The sequence below is a fragment of the Bacillus rossius genome, assembly GCF_032445375.1.
Source record: "Bacillus rossius redtenbacheri isolate Brsri chromosome 9 unlocalized genomic scaffold, Brsri_v3 Brsri_v3_scf9_2, whole genome shotgun sequence".
Classification (NCBI taxonomy): domain Eukaryota; kingdom Metazoa; phylum Arthropoda; class Insecta; order Phasmatodea; family Bacillidae; genus Bacillus; species Bacillus rossius.
Genome location: NW_026962013.1, coordinates 18,913,530 through 18,940,277, shown reverse-complemented (window position 1 = coordinate 18,940,277; position 26,748 = coordinate 18,913,530). Strand labels below are relative to the sequence as shown.

Genomic DNA, 26,748 nt, shown 5'->3' with positions numbered 1-26,748 from the left:
CGGATTATCCGTGTTTATTACTTTTTTTTTTACAGGATTTTAATTATCCGGGCATCGGCGGGTCCCAATTAACACGAATAATGGAGAGTTTACTATTTTTTATCCATCTGCTGCCAAGGCGCAGTAAGCCTCGGTAGATGTTACGTCACATGACCTTGGCCTTAACCCAGCTGCACGCCGGTGTCTGAGAAGCTTGACAAGACCTTCCGGGCTTTTAATCGCTAGTCCGTGAAATTCGGTAATCCTTGATTATCTCGGTCCCGACCATCACGAATTAACGAGGTTCTACTGTTGTTGTTATTATTATTCATTTATGATTGGGGGACATGGTTTGACCCGCGATATACCCGATTCCGCGATCTATCGGGGCGCGGTATACCGGGAGTTTACTGTATTAGTGTTTGTAAGTGCTGGACTTATTATGAATTGATGGTAAGCAGGGAACTATAAATATATTTAATTTTAGTATTAGTATGGTTTAATTATTAAGAGCAGAAATTTGCTTAGTGAAACTGAAATTTTGAAGCAACTCATTGCATTTTGTAGACTTTTAGTTAACCATTAAAAATTCTTTATATGAAATAATTATTAAATTTCAGCTGTACATCTTGTATAGTTTATAAAGTTTGTGCTAAACTGTTTCTAAACCACATCTGTTATTCACGAAATACTGAAAGAACAAAAGGAAATGCTACAATAGGGCGTGCGGAAGTTGGTACCCTCGTCTGAGGCTCCTTCGCAGTCGTCTGTGCCCTCGCAGTGGAGTTCTCCTTCTTTCTTTTGACGCAGTTTGCGGTAGTGCTTCTTATTGCACTGTTCACACAGAGTCTTGTTCCCTAAAGCAAGTTGCAATGAATGAACTATGTTACCAGAGCCCATTTACTGCGGATGTAAGATTTTGTTCCAGAAGTTAGAATTCTATTTCCACAAATAATTACAAATTACATAAAGATAATACTTACAGCTGAAGAAGAAACAATGTTAACTAATTAATTTTAAACTCAGTGTTTTACAACGGTGCATAAAATAAAATTATAAAATATATATAAGATTATAGATACTACTATATAAATATATTAGGCTACTGTATCTAAAGTATATATGTGCGACATAAAGTAAGGACTAATTTTACTACAATCCAGTAGATGGTTAATGGCTGAGTACTCAAAAAAATTCTGACAGGAGAAAACTTAATCATTACTGCACTTACAAAAGTAGACAGCCAAAGAACTTGATTCCTTTATCAGGTCACGCAGTTCATCTCCTTCCAGTGCCTCAATCACTTCTCCAGATGGATCTTTCTGAGTCATCAGCCAGCTCAAGATTTGTTCTTCATTATACAAATCACCTGCAGTGCAACACAAAGTTTTTAAAACATCATTATTTATATCTCGATTGAGTCAATTTTGCTTTTTCACAGATTCATAAGTTAGTCTCAATTTTATTAAAAAGATTGACATGATTACAAATTTTCAATCATTTTGTTAAATTATGAGACAGATAAATTATAGTTTAAGATATTTACCCAAAAAAGTATTGATTTGACAGCAAGTACTTCATTCAAACCATGCAACAGAAGTGTAATGCTAAGTCCAAAACTGAAATTTGTTTTGCAGTTTTGCCAGTGATCCTCTGAATAGACATCCATATTACTTTTGTGACCAGTGCATTGGCACTTGTTTATTGCGTGTAATTGTTTTGAGAATTACTTTTATCTCGAGTCATATAATTTTAATATTTATTATAGGCAATACTGTGCTAGAAGCACCAATGAGCATCACACTTATCATCCTGCCTCACTAACACAGATACACCCCTAACTAGGTAGGCACATTTAAAAGGGTCAAACTGAACTGTATGTTAGTAGATCAATTGCAAAACTATTTAAACTTACTTAACAAGAAAACTTTATGAGAGGAAAATTCTTAAAGGTTGGTACTGTATTTACAAATGCCAACATACATTAGCTGTCATTTACCTGTGGAAAAAATGAAGGGAAAAGAGGGAGGGAGAAAAGATGAAAATATGGACGGAATGTCCCTTAAAAATTTAGAAAATATTTTAAACTGCTCAAAATTATTGTAGTTGTAAGCTATGAATTTAAAACTATACATTTTGTTACGTTATAATGCAAGAAAAGTAAATTGGAAATATTCTTTTTTTTTTAGCGGATGAAGAAGTTGAGACTCAATTCAAAATAATAAGTTTCCTTGAGAATGAATTCAAAATAATATTTTCACTCTAAATTACAGCAGCCTCATTTCAAGCAGTGATATGTAGAATAGGTATATTATTTGACTACAACATATTTTGTTAAGTCTGTAGAAAATATACAATATTCAATATGTGGTTAATTTTAGCTTCGAGAGGTTGGCATGAATGTACCATTCCCCAATGAATAAATTCAGTTAAAGCCTGTTAAGAAGATTCTTAAGATACTTAGAAATTAAGACTTTATTAAGAGGGTAACTTTTTAATAATTTATAGGTCAAGTACAAAAATGTTTTTACTTACTATACAAATAATTTTTTTAAGTAGGATTTTCCTTTAAAACTTTGTCTCACATGCCATTTTGATTTTTACAATTTTTTTTGTTATAATTATTATTTAAGGGTTATTTCTGAAATTTCAACTTGTGCACCCATCACTTAGAAGATATCTTTTGAAAATACTAGTGACAGAACAACAAATAAAAGAGAGTAATCAAATTGACCTTTCAGAAAAAGCCCTTGAATAATACATAGGTACTAGTTATGACACTAAAATGGTAAAATTCAGCATGGCGTGTGATGGTACTCCCACCAGCGCTCACCAGCGTAGATGACGGGCTCCTTGCTGCTCATCTTGAAGAAGAGGACTGCCGGCAGGGCGAAGACCCCGTGCTCCTTCGCCATCTGCTTGTCGGAGATCTTGACGAACTTGATGCCCGCGGCGTCGGCCTCGTCGTCTATGTGCTCCAGCTCGGCCAGCACGCGGCTGCACTGCTTGCAGTCGTTGCTGTCTGCGGGACCGACACGTCTCTCACCGCCGCCGCGCGCCACGGGAACGTCAAGTGGTCGGAACAAGTAACGTATCCGGCTGCCCCCCTTCCCAAGTACAGGATGAGTCCGAATTTGACCCACAACCTTCCGCTGCAGGTTCATCACGACAAAATAATTTGAAAAAAAACCTTTGCAACTTATAGTCTAAAGGCTGGTAAACATCTTTGAAGTCCTTGAAGCACTGAGTGAGTGCTGCATAATGTTTAATTAAAGTTCTACAACCGCAAAGCATAATTATTTCACTGAAATAGGTGGTAGTGAATTACTACCTACTATAATTTCAATTAAAAATAATTTTGCTACAGAGACTAAATTTGCGGTGGTTGTTGAACTTCATTCTATTAAAAATAATCCACATGCTCAGTGTTCTATCTTAAATACTTTATTATTTACAATAAAAAGTTGTGAAACCCCAACTTCAAATACGTATACTGTACCAGCTTTGGGAAGCACTTTAGAGGTGAGACCATAAGTTGTATGAAAGTTTTCAACTTTTTTTTTTTGTGACGAACACTGCAACAGAAGTTTTTTTTGGTCAAATTCAGATTCCCCCTGTACGTACAGAATGTTTGCACACAACGGAGCACAAGTAGCAGGGAATGCTAAAACAAATCATTTTTGTTACTGAACATACAATGTCCAGGAAAGCAATCCTGCAAAGTTACAGCTGCGAATAGTAGCGCGCATATTTGAATTTCACGCCCAACTAGGCACCATTCCAGTGGCTTAGAGGACGTGCGATAACAGTGCCGTGATGCATCATCTTCCTGTGCTCCACAGTAGGCGCGTGACGAGCGTGGCACAGATGTTTAGAGTTAGTCAAAAGCAATAGCAACCAGCAGTTTGTTGAACAGCCCAGCGAATAATTGGTTGTGTTACATTTACATGTTCAGCTTTGGGCGATAAGCGTAGTGTTGATGGTTTAGTGAGTACGGTGCTGGGATTGAGTGTCTCTTAGCCACCGGAGTAGCACCTATTGCGCCAGAAATTCAAATTTGTGCGCTACTGTACACGCCTGTGGGCTTGCTTTCCGGACATATGTTCATTAACAAACATTGCTTGTTTTGGCATTCCCTGCCACCCATTAAATTTATGCCCCCTTGTTCACAAACATCCTGTAAATATAAAACATAAAATTTCTGGTGGTTGGTTTTTAAAACCTTTGGAAGAAATAAATTATGAAATAGACACACTATGTTAGTCTTAAGATCCTTCTCCCCCATGAAAGAGGTTGAATTCCAAAAAAAATGCCCCCTCCCTCTCCATTTCGAGCTGGATATGCCCTCAATCAGAACTGTAGGAAAAGTGTAACACGTTAACGAAAATGTAGGATGTGATAGTTAAAGGAAAATGAAACAATTAATGCAGGATAAAGAAAACTACCCCCAAGGCAAGATTGGGGCCGATACTTGAAATTTTTTGAAACACATTTCTCTAGTTACAAGTTTTAAAAAAAAAAAAAAAAATCCAGCTTTGAAAACCTACAAAAACTTCATGCATGAAAAACCTATCATATCACACTGTGAAAGTTTTGAATTATGACTGATTTTAGTTAATCACCAAAGTTTGAAAATCATTATTTAAAATGTACGCGAAAATAGCACTTCACTGATGGTGGGTTGATAGGCCTCAAGGCTGGTTGTGATTTTCAGCAATTGCCACAGGAAGGTGACCATGGCATGGCTGGGGCATACTTGGCGAGATGATACTGCAGTGGTTTAACATTGCCTTTTGAAGTTTGTAGGAGAAGAGTCAAAGCAACAGTTACGGGTCTGCAAGTATCAAAAAAATGTTTGATATTCATAAATAATTAATTGGTCATTTGATTCAATATTTAAAATCAAATAATATTTTTAAAACTATTCATTACCAATATACATGCCAAGTGGAACTCATTCACAAAAAAAAAAATTAATTAGAAAAAAGGAACATGTATGAAGCTAATATGAGTTACTGAAAAATTTATATTTGTATTCTGCAACTTTTTACATTGTTCTTATATGTAACATTTAATCTGTAATTATGATTAAAAATTATTAATAATACTTTTTTTATGCATATGATCAATTGGATCAACAAAATTCTCTAACTTAAAATTATACTGCTTTAAACTATGTATTCTCATGGATTTTTTCCGTTCATTTTACACATCTCTATTATGTTTTCATATGCACTTCTCTCATTTTCATTTTACTTAATTTTGAATCATTTTTTTTGTCTCTTTTGAAGAGTGACAAAAAAATGTTTCACATGTGTTAAAATTTTAATTGAAAAAAAAAAAAAATTGATATTCGTGAATAATTTGATATTTGATTTAAAATTTTATTTGAATAATAAAAAAAAAACAGGATTCGCAGAAGCCCATGCAATGCCCAGTTCTGGACTTGGGGAAAGAAATATTCTACTGGTGAAAACTCTCAGGTCTGGCCGGAAATCAAACCTGGGACCTCTGGCTCACTAACAAGACGCTCTAACCTACAGTTACGACCAGGATCGTGCTGGGTTTACTTTCGAACCAGTCGACGTGCGTCCGCAGTAACACACGGGTGCTTACAGAAGAAAACAGCCACGTAATCAGTTGTCTGACGTAGTTTCAGGAACATTTTCCTGTTCACTTTCTCAATGTGATCCGTCAGCTCCATGTTTTCGGGGTTTGTTAGCCAATCGAGGATCTCTTCGTCATCATCGATGTCTCCTGGAAACAGTGCACATACTAATGAAAAAATGTGTACTCAACTTGTAATACACCTGCTTAAATTTTATTATAATAATGTTTTCACAATTGAAAATTCATTTTTAATTCAATACAATATAATATAATATAATATAATTCTGCTCCACAACCACCTTGAAATTTTGACATGAATGCAGAATTTTAACTAACTAGTAGTATTTTCCAGCTTATTAGGAAGTGAATATTGTTTTAAGTATATTAAATTAATATTTTTTGTATGAAGAAAGAGTTCTTAGAATATAAACAAGTTCACACATTGTAGTTAAACTTTATGCTTGAGGTAAATTACATTTAGTACAAATAAATTTGAAATGTTAGTCAGATAATTTGCTTAAATCAGCACAGACACATATTTTAAATGTTAATTTTTCCTAATGTAGGTACATTTTATAATTGATTGTTTTAGGTTCTGTGGTCACTTTCACTAACTGAACTTACACAGATTCACTGCTGGGAGGTTGTCAGTTATCATATGAAGTAGGTACCTGACAGCTGTATGCAAATTGATAAATTGATGTTCTGCTGTCTTGTGTACGCATAGTCGAATATGCCCCAGAAATGTGCCAATACTTAAAACTGTTCACATCAGTTGGTTAGATAAATTCAGAACTGATGCCTAAAGAATGCATGCAAAACATATCTGCTTAAAACTGTGCATTTAAAAACTCACAGATGCATACAAAGAAGGCCAAATTAAAAAAAAAAATGTGCCACGGTTTATAAATGTTATTGATATGCAGATGGGTTTAAATTAATAATAATGTGCATAAAACTGTCATGTTTCAAGTCAAAGTGTCGTGTCAGTCATCATCGCTCCAAACACATGCATAGTACAGAGAAAGGCCTTAAGACCGGCACCAATCAAAACGATCACATTCAGATTTTGTGGGTGGTTTCCAGCTGTTGACCTTGACCTAGGTTGAGTCGCTACACAGCCTGCGTTTTAATTCGCTTAAAATTTTATAGCTGCTGTCTGTTTTCATTTTATTACAGTGTTTCCTGACATAGAGGTGTCTTGAAGAAGACCAATGCTTTTCTCTATTTTTTTTGTGTCTGTAGAGCAGCTTATAACAACTTGTTTTAGATACCATTGTACTGTATATTCATTTTTCTTTGGTATTTCCTTTGAAACTATGTTGACATTGGAAAGTCTGGAAAAATCGTTAATCCGGTACGGCAGTGTCCCTAACGTACCGGACTAAGGACATTTCAGTGCAGTGAGATTCACTTGTACCAAACACCATGGGCGTATATCCGGGGGGTGAGGGGTGGGGGCCTGGACCCCCTGGAATTATGAAGTCCCTCACCGATGGGGCACTTGCAAAAACATGACTGTGAAACGGGTTTGATGTCAAATCCATGTTTTACGGAAAAATTTCTGTGTATTTTAAAGTTTTCTGCATATTGCATGTATGTCGTCCAAAATATGGGTAGTATACAACAAACAAGCACCGTATCCAGAGATGTCTTATGTTAGTTAAAACCACAAGCAAAACTCTCGACTCGCACCCCCCCCCCCTCCCCGGAATATTTTTGTGGGCCCCCTTACGAATCCTACAGATTTTCGCCCCTGCCAATTACTATAAAGCTCAAAACCAATCACTCGGGCAAAATGGTGTAAACCACTGAGCTCAGCGCTCCTAGGGGAAATGATTTGCATGCACATTTGTTTGGCCATTGGTTTATGTAATGAAACAGTTAAAAATATATAGCACTGCCATGAGAGAGATATTTGTGTTTAAGTGACAGGAATTTAAGTCTTACTTGTTTTTCCCAAAGTAGTTATCATAACTACTCGTACTACTAGATAAAGATACCTTTTTTTTCATGTTCACCACACTAAAGATACAGGTATTGAGCTTCATAGTACTTGCTTTACATATTTGTGCTGACAGTTTGAGTTATACTTGAGTTATATTTGGAAACATTTTGTAAATAACATGCATTTCACTAACACAAGTTATTAATTTTTACTATGATCTTTACATTAAATTGACAAGGAAGCTTCTGTATGTCACAATTTCAGTGGGATCTCTACCTTAAGTTAATGTCATTTCTTACTATAGATGAAGAATATTGAAAACTTATTTATTATGCTTACAATAGAAAACTGAAGAGTTATTCTTGTTCTTGATCAAGACTATCAATTAAATTTTTTAGGCACCACAATTAGTATTTTAATTATGATACATAAATTATTATAATGCTAAAATAATTAACATGACAATCACAAATGTACTGCAATAATCCTACTATTATATACACATGAAATTTTAATTTCACTATCTGCAACTGATTCATATGGTTCTATTTGGTTCCTACATATTTTAGTTCCAAACCATTTCGAAATCTTAATGAAGAGGATTCAGAAATCATTATTTGCATTATTGATTTGTTGTACATACAAGGAGATATTAGTAATATATCTAAATAATTATGTAAAATATTAATATTACTACATTATAATTATTAGGATAATGAGTTTGGGTTTGTAACGATTTAACGACACTTACGTAAGATCTAAACAAATATAAAATACATAAATACTGTCTACTTTACATCATGCTATGACAGTAAATACCATGCACAATAAGCTTGATAAAATTAAATTATTCTATGCTAAGGACAACACAAATGCACCATCTACAAACATCAATTACATTTTTGTAGAAAACATGTTTAACTAAAAACCATTTGTGATAGATGTAGTTTAAAACTTAATTTTAATGATCCATCCTTTTAATAAAAGAAGGAATATAATTATGAATAAAATACCATTACCTGGAAGTATGTACCTGCAGAAATTTCTTCATAAAAACATTAAAATACATTGTATAGTAATAGTGCGTAGTTTACACTTTCTTTATGATATAATTTTGTAAAAAAAGTAACAATAATTCCTTATTACATAAATATATTGAACACCACCATTTCTATAGGTATTATAAGTTTATATTTAATTGTCATGATAATGCATAATCAAATCATAATAATAATTATGGTGGCATCCACTATTTTTACACCCAAAGATTAATAAATGTAATACACACATTAAAATTCTCATTTTGACAAAAGAAACTGTACACCCAGTATGCAATACAGACACTAACCATCATAATTAATGAACTTTCCTTTTCGGAAGTACGTGAGCCCCGGTGGGTTTCGAAAGCCATACTTCTTGGCCATTAAACGATCCTTCATTTTCACTATCTTGATTCCATACTCAGCTGCCTCGTCATCAATAAGTTCCAGATGTCGAAGTATCCGCGGAGAATCAGAGCTGTCTTCACTATCTGTGCAAAATGTGATGCTTATGGTAGAATACAGTTATGAGACCCTCAATTCTAACAACTATCAGCCTAAATTTAAACCATAGTATTTGTAAACCATTATTCTAAGCTCACATGCACTTCTTGAAACAAAGATTTTCATCGGCATGTAATACAATAATTTTATAAAAGTTTGAAGCACTAAGTTGTGACTCATCTTGAATGAATGGTTATCTAGTTTGTCAGTACTAAAATCACTGTGGCATGGAGTATGCATGCTCAGCAGTACATATGCTGCTGTTGCACAAAGAGAAGGATAAAGCACTAATTTTAGAATGTTTTTACTATCTTAAGCTTTTTTTTATCCTTGTATCCACACTTAAAAACCTCCATGAGTTTATGTCATGTATCTGTCACACACTACTTCATGATATGGTCTCTTTTCCTACGCTACAAGGAAAAAAAAAAAAAAAAAACTACTGGTCAACAAGTTCCAGTGACTCACGGTTTATATGAAGGTGAAAATTTATTCTAGTCTTCATTACTGAAAAGCTGACCTCGTCTTCTTTGAATTGTCGTATTACATGCCGGAAACTATGGTAACCTTTTCAGAAGCATACATTTCAACCAATTTCACATCAACACAGTTTACTTAAGTGGCATGTAAAATTTAATGTAATTTTTTCACCCGACATGAACGGAAATAAAAACACAGAAACCATTTTATTTTTAAATACAGAAAAATTACTGATATAAACCATTTTTTTAAATACAGAAAAATACTGATCATCGACGTGTGAATTATTCATTTTGTGAGGTAACCAGGGCACTTAAAGAAAATAACCAAAGATTTTGTTTTATGAATTCAACTTGTGCTGCACTGCAAACATATGTGCATAGGCAGACCTGCAATACCGTCTACACGGCACTGAGTAACACACAACAGGTCACCAATGAAATGGACATGAGTGGGTGGAAAGAGTAAGGATGGTAACAATATACTTCCACAAAAACCCATTATGGCAGATAATTGCCGTTATTTATGACAATACGATGACACACTTTTGACACACAAACTAATGAGCAAAATGTGTAGTATGATTTGAGAAAAAGAATTTCCTACTGAAACACAAATTGTCTAAATTTTACCACAATATTGTGACTGAAACTTTTTTTTTGATAACTGTACCCTTAGCACGATCATTAAATAAATTTATAGGATGCATTTTCAGTAGTGGCAGCACAGAACCTACCTATCTGTGCGGGGTCACTATGAGCATGCCGAGTGCATTGAATAGAAAACATCTTGGCTGCATAGAATATGAGAAAATCCTTATGAAATATTAGAGAAACATGTAAGGTACCTTCTACATAAATTTACCAGAAAAATTTTGTACAAGTTTCCAGAATGTTCGAAAATGAAAATGAACTTTGAAAGCAATTTGTATTTGTACGTCAAACTGAAAGGGATTATTTTATCGTGAATAGTATGTATGTTTTAATATTGGGTGCATATCATAATCTTTAACTTGACATCGTCCGGGCCTGCGGCCCCTTTTAAGTCCGATATGCCACAGCCCAAACACCACCCACCCTCCATTCAAACCTCCCGCCTACCCGTGCGTACGTGTGCGTGCGTGTGTGAGAGGGCGCTGTAGAGCCAGTGCGCCGCAACCCTAAAACATAATTAAATTTAATTGTGTAATTTGTTTTAATGTTTCCCAAGTGCAACGTGACGGCAGATCGGCCGGGAGGCTTTTTATATACTTTTATTTTAAAATAGTGTATTGTAATATAATAGCGTTTCCGGACATTCCCGACGGGAGCCGAAGCCAGACAATAATTAAATGTAATTCTTAATAATTGTAATTTGTAGTATTCTTTTTCATTATTCAGAAAATGTAACGTAATTTTTAAATCATCCTTTTCATGTTACTTTAGTTTCCCGTGGCACGAATTCACAAATATCTTTAACGGCAATTGTTTCGGCAGGAGGACGCCATGTTAGTCTAGCCGAGCCATGAGCTCAGCCCAGTCTTCCGCCATCAACGACCGAGAGCAGATGCTTCAGCACTCCGGGGACCTCACCGCTTGTTTTCACCGCTAAGTAATTCTGTTTAACTTTAATTCTTTCCAAATTGTTTTCTTAGTCCTCGGAGCTACTCTTGGTCGGGGGACTGTTTAATTAATTATCTTACGACCAGTATCAGTCTTTTTTCCATGTAATACGTAATTCGAGATGTGACCACGTGGCGGGTCATTACACCTACACCGATTTGTGCCGCGGGCGTTTTATGCAGTTTTAATCGTGTACGTGTGTGAGTTGAGTTAGCCGAATAAATCAGGTGTGTAAATTTAACCGTATTATTTCATTCTTTTAACTATGTGTGACCACGTGGAGTGTGACGGCGTGTGGGATGCCTAAGAGCCCACTGCGTAGAGAATAGCGTGCCCGACGCTGAGAGCGGGCAGGAATTAGTGCTAGGTGTTTTCAGGGGGGAATTAAAATCACACCTCACATGGGCGACGTCACGCCCCGAGTTAGGAGTCTCACCGGGTCCACGTGCCTCACCACGTGGTGGCGCCCACTAACATATTACCTTAAAGCCGTCCGAACAACCCCCGGCCACAACAAACTCTGTCTATAATGAACAGTGGAATCTATAGGACATAATATAAATCTAATAAAATTTGACAAAAGGGAATTAAAAAACAATAAACATAAATTTTATAAGTTTATAAATTGGCTTGTATAGAATATTATTTTACAATTTTGAATTGTCTGCATAATATTAATCACGCCTTAGAATTAATGTGGATAATCAGAAGTTAACGTAAGTACAAACTTAATAAACATACTTTTCTACTTATTACAAAGAAAACTAATACTTACAAAACATGACTGCAAGAAATTCCTTTGTGTCAATGTACTTGAAGAGTGTATCACGATCAATTTCTTCGATACTCACATCATTCTTTTGTTTCACCATCCACTCAAGTACACCCTCCTCATCATTAATATTTCCTGCCAAATAGTGTTTAAAGTTATTCTCATGAACATGCAAGGTTTTGCATTAATAATCAGAATAAAAAAACACAATTCATATAAATTATTTTAATATTTCATAATCTTGGGTTTTACTGAAGTTATAATTTCTTGTTGTACCATAATGACAAGCTGTATAAATGTTTGTATCAAAACAATAAATATAATTATCATGTTAATTTTCAATGATTTTTTTCACTTAAACTTGCACTATGTGCTTTAAATCACATTTAGGTCCCATTAAATTACTGTGCACCGCATACAGAAAGATTCAGAGTTTAAGTTACTGTAAATAATTTCTTGGTTTTCCCACTAAATTAACGGCTACTGTTGCTGTTTCAGAACTGAGTTATAATTTTTTAAATGATTGTAAAATATTTTATGTAAATCATATTTTTAAACCAAATATGTACTACATTTTTTACCTGACAGTTACTTGCAGTCCTGGAATGGCCACATGTAATGAGCAAGAACAGAGAAGTGAGAACATTAGTATGTTATAGACACTTTACAAGTTCATAATGCACAACTATCATATCATCCAATAACATTCCACTAGGTGCTAGACTCAATATAACTTACAGAACTGATAAGTAAAATTAATTTTTTCACATTATTAGTTGCGATTCCAAATAAAGTTAATTAAATAATTTTCCCAAAATAAACATTTGTGATAAACTTAATTGATCATTTAATACATTTAATTAAAATATAGGTGTAACATAAATGAATTTGAATGCATGATAGTTTCATGGTAATACATTGAATACAAAAACCAGATAAAATGTAATTTTTTACTTATCAGTCCCATCTTAAACAGGATTTAATTGTAAAGAAAGAAAATTGTACGACATTTAACATAGGAATAAGTAATTAATGTTGACGAGTGAGAGAGAGACTTACCGCTAGCATTATGATGAGACAGATATCATGCCTAGTAGTGATGCAGATGGTCGAGATAGAGCTAACATAGCAGCAAACAAACATTCCTACTTGTGCATTACACTTTGAGTACAGCTTCATGCTGCACAAACAATCAAATAAGTTTATTTCATCCTTCACTTGAATGTAAACATTCTTACAGCATGCACTGTCGTGACAACCATGATAATAATGTTGCCTCATGATTTCCTGCTGTTTTTCTGGCATATCTCAGAGTCTCAAGGTAGCAAATTTTTAATAAATCTACACGTGCATTACAGAACAATTATCGTTATGTTGTATAATGATATTTTATTTTGAAATTTGATCATTTAGAATAATTAGAATGTATTACCTCCTTATTTAAATATATTGAATAATCTGCCAAAAAAATTAAAATAAGACACTAAGTATTATTTTAAGAGATATTAGCAAATGTGAACTGTAAGCTCAGAGTAAAATAAAACTGAACTAGTTAAACATACAGTTTTGTAATTTATGTACTAATCACTTCTATACATAGAATATTAATGTGAAATAAGGTCTATAAACCCATACCAACATACCCTATTAAATATTATTTTTTATTCACATAATAATTTGATCAATAAAACAGTTCAAAATATACATTATTATTGTCAATATTAGCAGTTTTTATATTGTACCTCCTTCTCTAGAATATTGTATATACATACATAACATTTTGTCCAATGTCTTACTATATGCTAAATTATGAATTAGGAATCAATCATGGCTCTAATAAAAAACACAGATATTTAAAAACTTTAAAGCCAGTGAGCACTGTTGCAGATGCATAAAGTTAAATGCTATGTTGTAAATAAATCTTACAGAGTTAAAATATTAAAAAAAGGCATGAACAATGCTATTAAAAACTTTACAATACATTGTATAATTAAAGAGAATAAAATAATTTTTCAATTGGTATTTAAATATTGTATCATTCCGGTCATTTGAGATCTCTTCCCTTGTGACATTTCTTTATAGGTTCAGGAACCATTAATGAACCACAGAATTAGTGAAACACCAATGAAATAGTGTATATAAAAAAAAGAAAAACAGAAACTACTTTCAGAGTGCTGAGAAACTTTAGAAATTGACTGTAAACATGTATCGTAGATAAAAGCTAACATCAGGACAATATAATATTACAAATCTAGTAGAGGAAAAAAACACATTTCATCTAATTTCAGATTATGTACTAAAATTTTTAATATTATTGTTTGGTAACTTTTTGAAATTTAGGGTTTTTGCTGGTCTACATTGTATGGAAACACTGACGCAATGTGAACAATTCACTGATATAAACAAGTATCAACTCTTGTATTTAATAGTGTAGTATATTTATAACTGTAAAATAAGGTATATGCATGTTCCATTTGAATAAAAATTATTGATGGCACTTGACTAATTTTTGTAGCAAGTCTGGTCAATATTATTTATATTTAGTGGTTTAAAAAAATAGGTAATTATTTTTACTTGTTCGTAGCTTCTTAACATTAAAAAAACAGAAAACTTTAAGTTTAAAAAAAATATCAAATGTTCACACTAAAATAAGGTCTTCATATAGTCTCACACTAGTTTTTTTTTAACTTTTTTTGTAATTTAAATGGGATTAATATCTACATTTTAAATACACTATTTTTACCAAAACATATCTACTGGTACCTATATTAAGGTTTATTTTCCCACTGAACAATGAAATACAGGACTTATCACATGCCATATGCTGCATCACAATTTGTGATGAGTGGCAATTTGCTAATTTGTAAATTAATAAGTATTTATATTCTGTATTATTTTTGCTGAACCACATTTTTCAAAATATTAATTTTTAATTGATAAAAATATATCTCATGTCCTCATTTAACAATGATTACATACTGCCTAGAAACATGTACTCAGTCACGACATTATTTTTTGTTCCTCTGGGCTTTCATCAGTGCTATTATTAATATAATATCACAGTATTAATAATTAATAACATCTCACTTTCTTGTCAAACAGTTAAATTTGGGACTTGTGTCAAGGGCAGACTGTTTTTTATTATTATTTTGACTTAAAGTTTGTGTTTACGTAGTTTTCTCTTAGCAACCCAAGAAAACAATCAAATATATGTTTTTCAAACCCAAGCAATAAACTGCACAGAATTGAAGGATTTTTTTAAAATTTATTTATTAGAAGAATAAATGAGTTAAAAATTTGGTTGTGTAGTTTGGCATGGACAAAAGGGCCCATTAGGGAACTATGAACACATCTCTACGTTAGCCAAGTAATTTTTAAATCGGCATGGTGTTCAAGTCTGGTCAAACGCATAAATTATCAAATCAGTAATTTTTACTTGAGATGTGTATTATTTCGATATTGACAAATTCTGCAGATTTATGAGCATCTGAACCGTGATATGATCAGCTCTGGTTGTAAGCAACTCACATATCTTAATGACTTATGAGAGTCACCAACTACTACATCTTAAACAATGATCAATTCACATGGAGCATGCCGTAAATTCATAATATAATTGATTTGAGTTGTACAGACATATTAGTGCATGGAGCAATGAACACGCATATTCAGCTGTGAATAGTTTTGATAACTGATGCAACTATTCACCCCAACAAGATCTGTCTTGCCAAAAATACCATTAAAAGAGGTATGTGAGTTTTATTCAAACGACTTACAGCTTGCACAAACTGCAAATTTTGAAGCGGCAGATTGGAATCCATAGCCAAATTAAATGGCAGCAAGGTTTGAAGGCTAAATAAATACAACACATAAATGTTCTCCAGTTAAATGAGAATAAACAGTCTATACATGAATTTCAAACAACTGTTTACTGATCAACACTTTACCAGTTTATTTATGTTAAAGCTTAGCATTATAGTAAAATGTTGAAATATATTTTTAAATAAATATAATTAAACATAAAATATTTAATTTCTGTTGGTAAAAATCTTACAGATATTTTATTGTCCAAAAATGTTTCATCATTACGAAGAGATGTAGTTCTTTACCTTAAATATCCATTATATAATTGTTCTATAACATTTCCTAATGTCATTACAATTCTGCAGTACAGTATGTACTATGTTATACCAGAACTGCTGTCTCTAGGCTTATATCTATAAGGCAGTGGCTAAAATGCTAGTTACTGGCAATAACTAAATATCACATTGTACTTTCATGTCTTACATTGCAAATTACTTAAATATTTAGGTAACAGGTTTAACAGCATGGACTAAAAAGTAGGGTATAATATCAAACACATGACTAACCAGAAACTTCTCTGGAAAAAAAGATTGCATACATTTACATGGTTTTTCAGCATGCACATCATTCATACAACATATTGAAACATAAGGGAAACTACAACAGTCATTGCACTATTCAGGAACTATTTACTTAGCATTCACTTAAAAATTAACTGTTCATCAATTTTTACTACATATAAATAGCCTATAGTCAACTACTTTTTTTTCTCGTGGATAAGAGGATTCTGGAAATTTTTTAATTCTGAATTTAACATAATTATCTAACTTAATGTAGAGAACTCTATTTTTTTTTTTTTTTTTTTTTTTTTTAACAAACTGCATATGGATAACACCAGTCAAGTGAAAAAAAAAAAAAAACCTCAAGTTAATTTTGAAAGCATTTGCTACACATGCTGTACGTATTGTAGTTTTAGAAAAAAATCATATGTGCTGTGAAAATGAAAAGAAAAATTATTTTCTATCTAAAAAGTGTTTGTTACAAAAATGCTCATTATTGTAAATAAAATACAGGATGTCTGGTGCAGAAAGTTATCAGATCCAAGAACATCAACTTTCTCTGTCATCGCAAGGCACCATCACTACCAGTACAAATTAAAAAAAAAAATACTAAAACATTATGTACATTTTTTTCAACATCTTAACATTAGAACCAGAATTTTGTTCATCTACTACTGCTGCAAAAAAAAAAAATGTTACACACAAGTTTTTCTAGATTGTTTTAAGTTGGTAGGTTCTGCAATGACTGTTACAAAGTTTCTATGTTCAGGAAGTAGGCAAAGCAACAGAAAATGTACGTAAATCATGCAACGATCTTCAGCAGACACTCAAAGCAAGAAAGAGTTTACAAGCACGCAGTTGAATGGAGTTCAGATTTTTTTAAAGCATGCTTTCCATTGTTAAACAAGATATTACTGTGTTTGACCACTGTTGATGGTTCATGAGATAGAGACCAAATTTTTGGACATATTTATTTAATATGAGTAATTAAAAAACAGGCTTTACTTTATTTAGGTCATTAAGTTTAATACTTTTTCAGAAGTATGAAACACTTCAATTATAGTCAGGTGTTATAACATGATATAAAAAGTATATTTTTATCATGAAATAGCATGAAAAATCAATTACTTGTTAATATGAAATTAATGGGTTCCCTCCCTCTCCCCTAAAAAAAAAAAAAATATTTAAAAAATGTTTGTATGTGCATGGTGTGATTAAACAATAACTTCAAATAAAACATTTCAGGTACAGAAACCAATGAGCATTTTATGTCATCCATAACATAACGAAGAAAACAAAGTGAAATTTTTATAATGACATTTTTAAAAAACATTTAAACTGGACAAAACAACACTAAAAGAACACAAAACAGTGAGAACAAACAACTAAGCAAAAACAAATAAGTATTAGGAAATGCTTCTTTTTTGTCAGTAACAGGAAATTAGGATTTTTTTTTATTTTGAAAAAAGTGTAAGCATGATGCTCAAAACAATAAAACTGCAACAAGTGATAGTTTCATAAGAATTTGGTAGGCTTCCTGTTATCTTCTAAATTGAATACAGATAAAAATAAAATAAAATAAAAATTTTTGTGTTCAACAAAAATGTTGACATTACACTGTAAAATATTGCTTCCCTTCAAAGCATCACATTTAAGAAAAGTGATTTAAAGGATGTGAATTTTGTTAATAATTTACGTGTTAACAATATGCGTGCCGCGCATCCTACGTTCCGCTCACAAAAGTGCAGAGATCATCCAACACAAACAACAGTCAGACTCATGCGTATGTTATCAGTTCAGAATTCACAGTACCGTGCATTGTGTATTTCTTTCATGTACAACAAATCAACTTCTGCGTAAATAAATTTCAAGGCAGAACAAAGGCGAAAAGAATCCTCTTCACAAGATCTTTTACCAAAATTTGGACGTCAATGGGAGCGGTGATAGTAAAAATGAACGAAGCGTTTGGACGTGTAATAATCAAACCTCGAAATGCAGCATCACAATTTTTTTTTTCCACATTTTTTTCAATTCTTTGCTGAAAAATGAATTGAAAGATAAAGTAGATGATGGTCAACATGATTTCTTTACTTTTTACTGTAATACCTTTGGCATTCCGACCTCGTTTCAAGTTGGTCTGAGTTACTACCACCACCATATATATTTACCACTCCCGAAAAAACCCTTCTTTCCTTTCTTGGACTTGTCTGTTTTGTCTTGCGCGTCGGACGACCCCTTGCTCTTGGCGGGCTGCTGCTCTCTCGCGGCGGGGTTGGGCTTGCCGTCTCGGGGGTTCGGCTTGCCTGCGGTCTTGGTCGCGGGGGGCTTGGGGGCCGGCTGGCTCGGCGCGGGGGGCTTGGCAGGCCTGGGCGGGGGCCTCTTGACCCCCGGGCCGCCGCCCGCCTTCGAGGGCTTCGCTCCGTGCTTTGCCTTGGACGGGCAGCACTGGTAGGGCTCATAGGAAAGGTTTGGGATCTTGCTCTTTCCTCCGACCCCAATGTAGAAACAGCCATCGCCTGCAGCAGAGTTAACAAACGGTCAGTGTCACCAAGAAGTGTAGAAACGTGGGTTGAAACAAAATTAATTGGTAATATATTTAACAGTTCAAAAACTGATTCAACAAATAAATTACATTTTGAAAAAAAAAAAAAAAAAAACTTAATGTGAAAGTTACAATATGCTCTTTAATTTGTTAACCTGGCACCATTTATTTCAATAACAATACATTTAGGTTAGTAAATCCTGCATTTTAAAGTTTCAACTACAAAATAATTCAAATTCTAAATGCAACACAATTTTGTTACAATAATTATATTGATTCTGAACACAGATAGAATTGTAAATATGTCACTGCATAAAAAATCACAACAGCCATGACACTAACAAAATTATTTAACATGTTATTATTGGAACATTTATTTGGTTTGTCAATTTTGCTGCAGGCGATAACTGTCATGAGCAGAGAAAACAATACGAGCACATGCAAATAGCCTTAATGTTAGGCTGATTTGAGACTTACAATGCTGCAAGTAGAACACAGGTTAGGACATAAGAAAATATAAAGCTTACTTTCTTTACAATGACAAAATAAATACAATTCGATTATATACCTACATTACACACAAAGTATGTTGAAAAATAACTAAACAAATATTCAAATGAAAGATACATGCATAAAAATGTAAAGTTGTCTTTCAGATGATTAAGTTTATGTACATTAGTCTTTTCTTCTAAAAAAAAAAAAGGTAAATAAGGTTTCAGTAATTAATTTTTTAAATATTTTTAAAAATTATTTCTACTGTACAATAATTTATATAATGTTTTTTTACATAAGTTTTTAAACTGTATTCCTTAATACCCACTATGTTATTTTTTTGTGTGTTTTCTTTTCTTGTTTTTTTAACAAATATTGCCTAGCAAACAAAATGTTTATGTTGCTTACATTTTTATGATAGCAATAAATTTTTAATATTTATAAACATAAATTTATTTTAATAATTTACTTAATTCTACACTGAATATTTTTATATCTGTTTAAATAAAAGTTTAACTTAATTAAATAATGTTAATAAGAGGTGAGCTATATATTGCATATTTATTTCATTTAACTTTTATCATCAGCAAAAATATTCTTGGACATAATATGTTGTCAATAAAAATGTATTTATTTTCAAAGTGTACTATTATAGATAGGAAACTAAGAGATGTGAGAAACATGGTTAAGCTTTTACAAACACCATGCAGTTTATGAATAACACTTAAAATGTTAACTTCCTTGATTGGTATAAGTACCTCGCTCGAATTTGAAGGAAATAAATATTAATAATTATATATTTTTATTTAATTACTGACAGTTTCCGAAAGAAAGTGGGATGATGTCAGGGAGGAGGCTTATTTTTTTAATCAAATCACTCACGAAGAAACTGTTAAAAACACCTGTACGTGTTGGTGTAACGGCAGGCTGTTATCACAAAATCCATGGTGGGTGGGCCTGATGTGTGTGGGTGTGATGGATTAATTATTCCCTTGAGAGTCACGCCTGTTGTGTAAAGGGCCCCATACATGCTCAGTTCATCTGTCCGTGTGACGTCATGTCTGAATGATCAACTGAAGTAACTGCACAGTTCTTGGCCCGAGCCCCACGATATCAGTTCCTTCCAGTCAGCTGAGTTCGCTCAGATAATCGTTCAGTCCTGTCAGTTGTCATGCCACACACTTTTCGCGACAACAACAACAACGGAGAGAACTGACACAGCAGAAGGAAAATCTGGAGAAAATGGACGAAAAACTGAGCTGTGGCTACAAATGCTCAGTTCATTTGATCGTTCAGTTCATTCTTCCAAACAGGATTCATACACTGAGAGTGTATGGGGCCGCTAGCATTTCATGGTACGTATAGAAAATGCACTGATAAATTTCTTAAACTAATTTCGAGTCACTGCTCAGTTAGATGACTGTGTCATTCATCAAAAAAGGACACGTGTATGTTTGTCTGATTTAACTGCTCTTTAAAATAAGTATGGGTGTACTCCCGGTTTATCACATCTGACAGCAACAGTGTGGAATATGCACTTGTCCAAAGATGGATCAACCAATAACACTGTCCCTCATATTGATTAAATCAAAGTCACATGATTCTGAATTTACATTTTTTTTTTCCAACAAAGCAAACAATTACATAAATATAGCTCATACTAGAATATTAAAATACTTGTATTTTCATGCTTTCAAGCCACGTAAAACATATGACTGTACAGAATCTGAATCACAAGCATATATTTCAAACCTGCATGCTATTTCAGAGAAATCATTATCAATGACATTAAATTGATTGAAGATTATTTAAAAACAATTTTTTACAATGTAGCTTAGAGGTTGTCACGTGTAGTTTATCTTTAAGACTCTGATAGTGCCTATTTTCTCAAGTTCAGTTTCCAGATCTTTAAGAAATTACCTGGCACTACTGGTTTGACAGCATTATCATCATCGTCATCATCGTCATCATCATCGTCATCATCATCATCTTCATCATCATCGTCATCATCCTCATCATCATCATCATCGTCATCATCATCGTCATCATCATCGTCATTATCTACATAAAATTAGCAAAGGGTTCGTCATGTAATAATGGCTTGACATTTTAGTGATGGCAGTATAAATTAATATCACTCCCAGTTATTGCAAGTTTTCAGAAGCAAAGCTGAGCACTATGCAGAAATACATGCACACTATTACACTTTTTTTCTCTCCATTTTTGCATCATTAATATTTTTTTCTTTATTGAAACCACCACATAATATGAGCCAATCCACACATATTAATTGCATGCATGTACATATAAGAACATGACAAAGCCAGAAATCCATAAAATAATGTACACCAATAGCCAGGAGGATATTAAATGTGTATTGCCAACAGCTAAAATGTGAAAAATAAACACAGCATGTTATGTAAAATTGATGTGAGGAGAGCGAAGAAGTGTGATCATACAGTAATATAAATTTTTTCTCAAAATTAATTATGGGCACAAATATTCAAGAGCATAAAATTCAGAGGAAGTTAGTATCCAATGGATTGTTGTGTGCACTACAATGATTTTTGTACATTTTTGTACGTTTTAATGAACAGCATCATGCTTGGACAGTAAGAGTCGTGTGTTCGTTTCAAGCCCTCAGAATTTTCTAACACAAAGATTGGTACCCAAGCGGTTTTTGCAATCTACGATCTCGTCCTGCCATCTTAAGCCCCTGTGGATAAACATGCAACATGAAATCCCATCTTTAACTTCATCTGTTTTTCTCAGACGGTAACATGCCAAAATAGGCAAGCTGCAACCATCATAAATTTTTCAGCTAAGTAATTATGTAATTAGCTGGCAAGCTTGGGCAAACAAGCGGTCAGCGGACAGCTTCTGTCCGTTTGTTATCTTGTCAGGCGCTGTCAACTTAGTCTCGTGTATGTAGTAGTAAGAGGCATTTTAATTTGAATGTTCCAATATTATATATACACACACACACACACACACATATATATATGTTTGTGTGTGTGCATGTGTGTGTAGGCCCTATATATATGTGTATATATATACACTTTTGAATTTCAGAGTACATTGAACACACTTCTTCATCTCACAAAGAAAATTTAATCAGCATCCTTGAATGCAGAGCAAAATTAGCTCAGACAGAGTAATACAATACTAGTATGTCTGTTACAGTTACACAAAAGAGTAAAGTATGAATTCACAATAAATATAAAATGAGACATACCATTTACAACTTTGGATAAACAATGTGGTTTTTTAATGGTATGAAAATTTACATTTAAAGAACTTTATAAGTGATAAAGAATATTTATAAACTTTTGCAAGATTTAAAAATTATAATAATAAATTATTAATGAAATCATGGCTTGAAACAGATGAATAGGGACTAGAAAAATTTGCGAGGCCAGTGCCTTGTTGACTGGACGAATTTCCTGTGAACTCTGGCCAGTGATATTTCATTGGCTGCTGTTACTGACAGTATTAGAAGACTGGCTGGGTTTTGCCATGGGCTCAAAATTCTTTCAGAGAAAGCACTGTTCTGCTGAACAAGCACATATGCTTAGGAAATATTTGCAGTTACGACTTTTGTTAAAATTCAATCCACAAATTTTTCTAATCCCTTTTGATAAAGCATGCACAGGTGAGTCTTATCAAGTTTAGCACCTAGAAGAATATAACAACCAAATCCTTACGTATTCAAAATGTCACATATATAATGGGTAAAAAAGCTAATTTTAAATCCTTACTTTTCTGCTCAATTAACCATTTCAGGACTTTTCCTTCATTCCTAAGATTTCCTGTAAAACAGAAATTATATTAAAGTTTCATATTGTAAATAGGTACATACTGTAAAATAAAATTTACTTTTACCAACATAATTCTAGCGGGGGAAATAAATCAATAAAGAAACCAATTTGAAAGTATCAAAATTGGAAATAATTTATTCCAATTTAAAAAAATAAATTATTTAAGTTTATGATACCAACCCAAATAAATTAATATATGTCAAGTGGAAAAAATATCCCCACAGTAACTTTATCTACAATATAAAATGACTGCTGGTACAGAACAAATTCAAATCTAAGACAATATTAAATAAAATATTTTGTCCAACATATGGCATTATCAAATAAATGATAACTTCCAACATCTATTATGTGACAGTCTCTAATTTAAAATGTACCAAGATTTTGTTTTGTTTCAGAAGCTTTAATTTGGAACTTATATCAACCATGTTTGAGTCAGAGGAGATTTTCAAGTGCAAAGCAATTTGTGTTTGTGTAATGTACCATACACACATTTTAACACATTAGGTTTGTGAAACGTTTCTGACACAAAAAGAATATAGAGTAGGTTGCGGACGGTGCAGAGAACTCGGAGGGCCGCGGGCTCCACGTGGCGACGTGGAGGCTCAGGTTGAACCCCGCCATGCTGCAGGGATAGGCGGGTCACGGCGGTACGGACTCGCCTGCGCCTGACGCCACCCCGACTTTAGAGAGTATTTGGGCAGAGGGCAACACAACGGGGTTTGAGCTTATTGTTGTGCACCGCAACACAGGCCATATTCGCCAGAAAATGGTGTTCTTTCAAGTACATATTATTGAAATGAAACTTCTTTTGGCACGATGAGAGTAAAAAATTTCAATTACAATTTCAAGACTGAATTTAAATGCAACGTTTTCGTGAAATATTTTTGTGAAACGTTTCTGACACGAAAAGGACAGACCAGAGATATATCCATTATGATATACTTACGAGTCAAGGATTGAATTGCCAAAAATTTCACTTCTATCACATGTAAGTTACACATGCTCTTTTTTTTAATATAAAAAACTTAGATAAGGGCTTTGTATCACACTTTGATTTTTGTTTTTTTTTTGTCATGGCTATATTTAACGGATTTTCCTGCCCAAATTTATGAAAGCTCTATTGCTTTTATAGGGTTACAAATTTTTTCACCAGAATTTAATTAGCTTTATTTTTGAATTAGTTAATGCAAGTGATCATAATTGCAAACCCTTGCATGACTTTTTTTTTACCAGTATCAAAACATATTATGTAAATATTTGGTGAGAATAATTTGAGGTGAAATATAAAATGCAAGACATCTATCATGATAAATATGTAATAGTATTGTCAAGAAAATGAAATAACTAACCTGGTGTGAGAGATAGAGTCTTAAAATGTATTTTTAGTACTACAGAAATAAATACCTAATTTTTTACTACACTGAATACAATAAAAACAACAACAAAAATAGATAAGATAGAATTTATCCAAAAACCATCAATAACAAAAAAAACTAAAAAAAAAGTAAAACTACTTACACTTCACCACTTACCATCAGAGTGGAGTGTAAACAACCACAGTGTTTGTTCTGTTTTATGATCTAGACGTAAAATAAAAATAAAAAAACATTCAAGACTACATTTTAATTAGACTACCTTTCGACAGCTACAATAATATTGTTACACAGCTTTTTTTTTGTTTAAAGTGCCAATACTTATTGCTTACTGCAGAGCTTGTTGTGCATTTGTTGTCCTGAACATTTTTAGTTCAGCAGCCAGACCAGCGAATACAAAACCAAACAGCACTGTTTCTAAGTTAAAAAACAGTTTCAAATTGTCGCGGAGTCACACACAGAGGGTATCTCAACGTCGGAACTGAACTGTTTGATTAAATAAAAAATAATAAAAAAAATAAAAGTTCTTTTAATTCAGAAAATTTAATAAATTCGAGAATTAAGCTTAGAATTAAGAAACACGGGTGTTTAAATATTCGAAAATTTGACGTGTGTCACATAAGCAACTTCTGGCAGATGTCAATTCCATCTCCCTTTTCCTCCTCGGTGCCAGACCAGCCGCCCAAATCTATTAGCGCCAGAGCACTGGCAGCTGCACTGTCACCATCCCAATACACGCCTGGCTCAGTGCTACTACGTCACCTTGAACATGTGCTGCCAATCAGCACTGCTCTCGCTTCTCATTGGTTACCCTCCTACCAGCCAGATAAGGCGCGGAAGCTGTAAAACTGATTACCGGTCACTGCCTAACCGCCATTCGCCTTATTGCCTCAATGCTCGACGCCTCAGCTCATATTTTTCCCCTATCCATCAAAACCACTTGCACTTCAAGACCAGCTGACAACAACGCCTGTTTACGGGGTGCCTCGTCTCGAAAGGTAAAGGTTCCGACCGTCCGTTTCCAGACGTGTCGACCCGTCTGTTTACAGACACGGCATTGTGTGGCTGGCACGGCAGGAAGTCTTCGAGATTGTCGCAGGTAGTTCCGAATACCGTTAACAGTTGACACTGCAGGGGCAGCAGTCCATATGTATCAAGAGGACCAGATTCTGTGAGTTGTGTTGGATGCAATGGACGGCCTTGCACCGGAAAATGTCTTGATGGATCGTTCACAGACTGAAACCTCGCGCATGCTCTGGTGGGGAGCCCCTGCCATGTTAATATCCCGAGAAGAGACACGCTCGCGCCACCCGAGCCTCGGCAGCACTTCTCGTGACTCGGCCTTGCCTCCTGCGAATCGGCTGCCTTGTGCCGAGGGGGCCATTGAGACCGCGACGAGCGACTCACAACCTCGTAGCCCCTTCCCGAGGAGTAGAGGGGCCAGCATCGGGGAAGGTAACGGATCTCAAAGTTTTAATTTGAACGTTCGAATAATTTATTCCAAATAAAGGTCCTGAAAAGTTATATCAGCTACAACAAAATAATTAAAAACTTCTTTTTAAATGTAAAATCTGAATTATATTTTTTTCTTGCATGTACAGTAACACCCCTACTTACATCAGATAACTGTTCGTGGACCGGTTAAGTAGATCATACATATTTTGCTCAAGGTGGAATACAACTCAATTTTGATTTATTTGAACCTTTAATACATAAACAATGTGTACAAATACTAATTTCCCTATTTATAAGCTGAAACAACATGTTTAAAAGAATCTGCTAAGAATTTCAAACATTATATTAATTAAATATTAATAAAAATTATATTTTTTGACATTATGAAGAAAAAAAGCAGCTAACTGTGAAGGCTATAATCCAAAAGCAGCAAAAGTAACCTGGCACAACCGTACTTTCTTGAATCTAAGGTGCCACTGATTCTAATATCCACCCTTCTAAGTCCTTAATTTTTTTAAACAAAAACTAATCTAAGTTTAAGATGCAGAGGACATTAGCCTAACATAGTAAGTACATTTTTCTTCAAGAATTAAATCTCATGAAAGCAGATATGTTCACAAACAACATTTAACAAATTTTTAAAATTTCAGCACTGACGTCGTCCGACCGAAGGCCACCCTAAAGCCCGACCTGCAACCGCCAGTATTCGGCCCCGCTAACGGAACGCGCCCCTAGCCATGGCCCACCCGAGTCAGGCGAGCCACCAG

General features: G+C 33.9%; 1 protein-coding gene across 4 annotated transcripts in view; it reads right to left on the bottom strand.

Moving 5' to 3' along the window:
* LOC134543121 (uncharacterized) overlaps nucleotides 1-26,748 on the bottom strand; it is a 175,779-nt gene that overhangs the window by 29,936 nt on the left and 119,095 nt on the right. For 2 of the 4 annotated variants that reach the window (XM_063387955.1, XM_063387954.1), the window contains 6 exons: nucleotides 11,938-12,069; nucleotides 8,886-9,068; nucleotides 5,596-5,736; nucleotides 2,813-3,001; nucleotides 1,211-1,348; nucleotides 720-836 (listed from right to left, as the gene is read on the bottom strand). In XM_063387955.1, coding sequence (XP_063244025.1) covers nucleotides 720-836; nucleotides 1,211-1,348; nucleotides 2,813-3,001; nucleotides 5,596-5,736; nucleotides 8,886-9,068; nucleotides 11,938-12,069 — 900 coding nt within the window. The remainder of the gene's footprint in view (nucleotides 1-719; nucleotides 837-1,210; nucleotides 1,349-2,812; nucleotides 3,002-5,595; nucleotides 5,737-8,885; nucleotides 9,069-11,937; nucleotides 12,070-26,748) is intronic. The other 2 variants (XM_063387957.1, XM_063387956.1) reach the window with 1 other exon arrangement.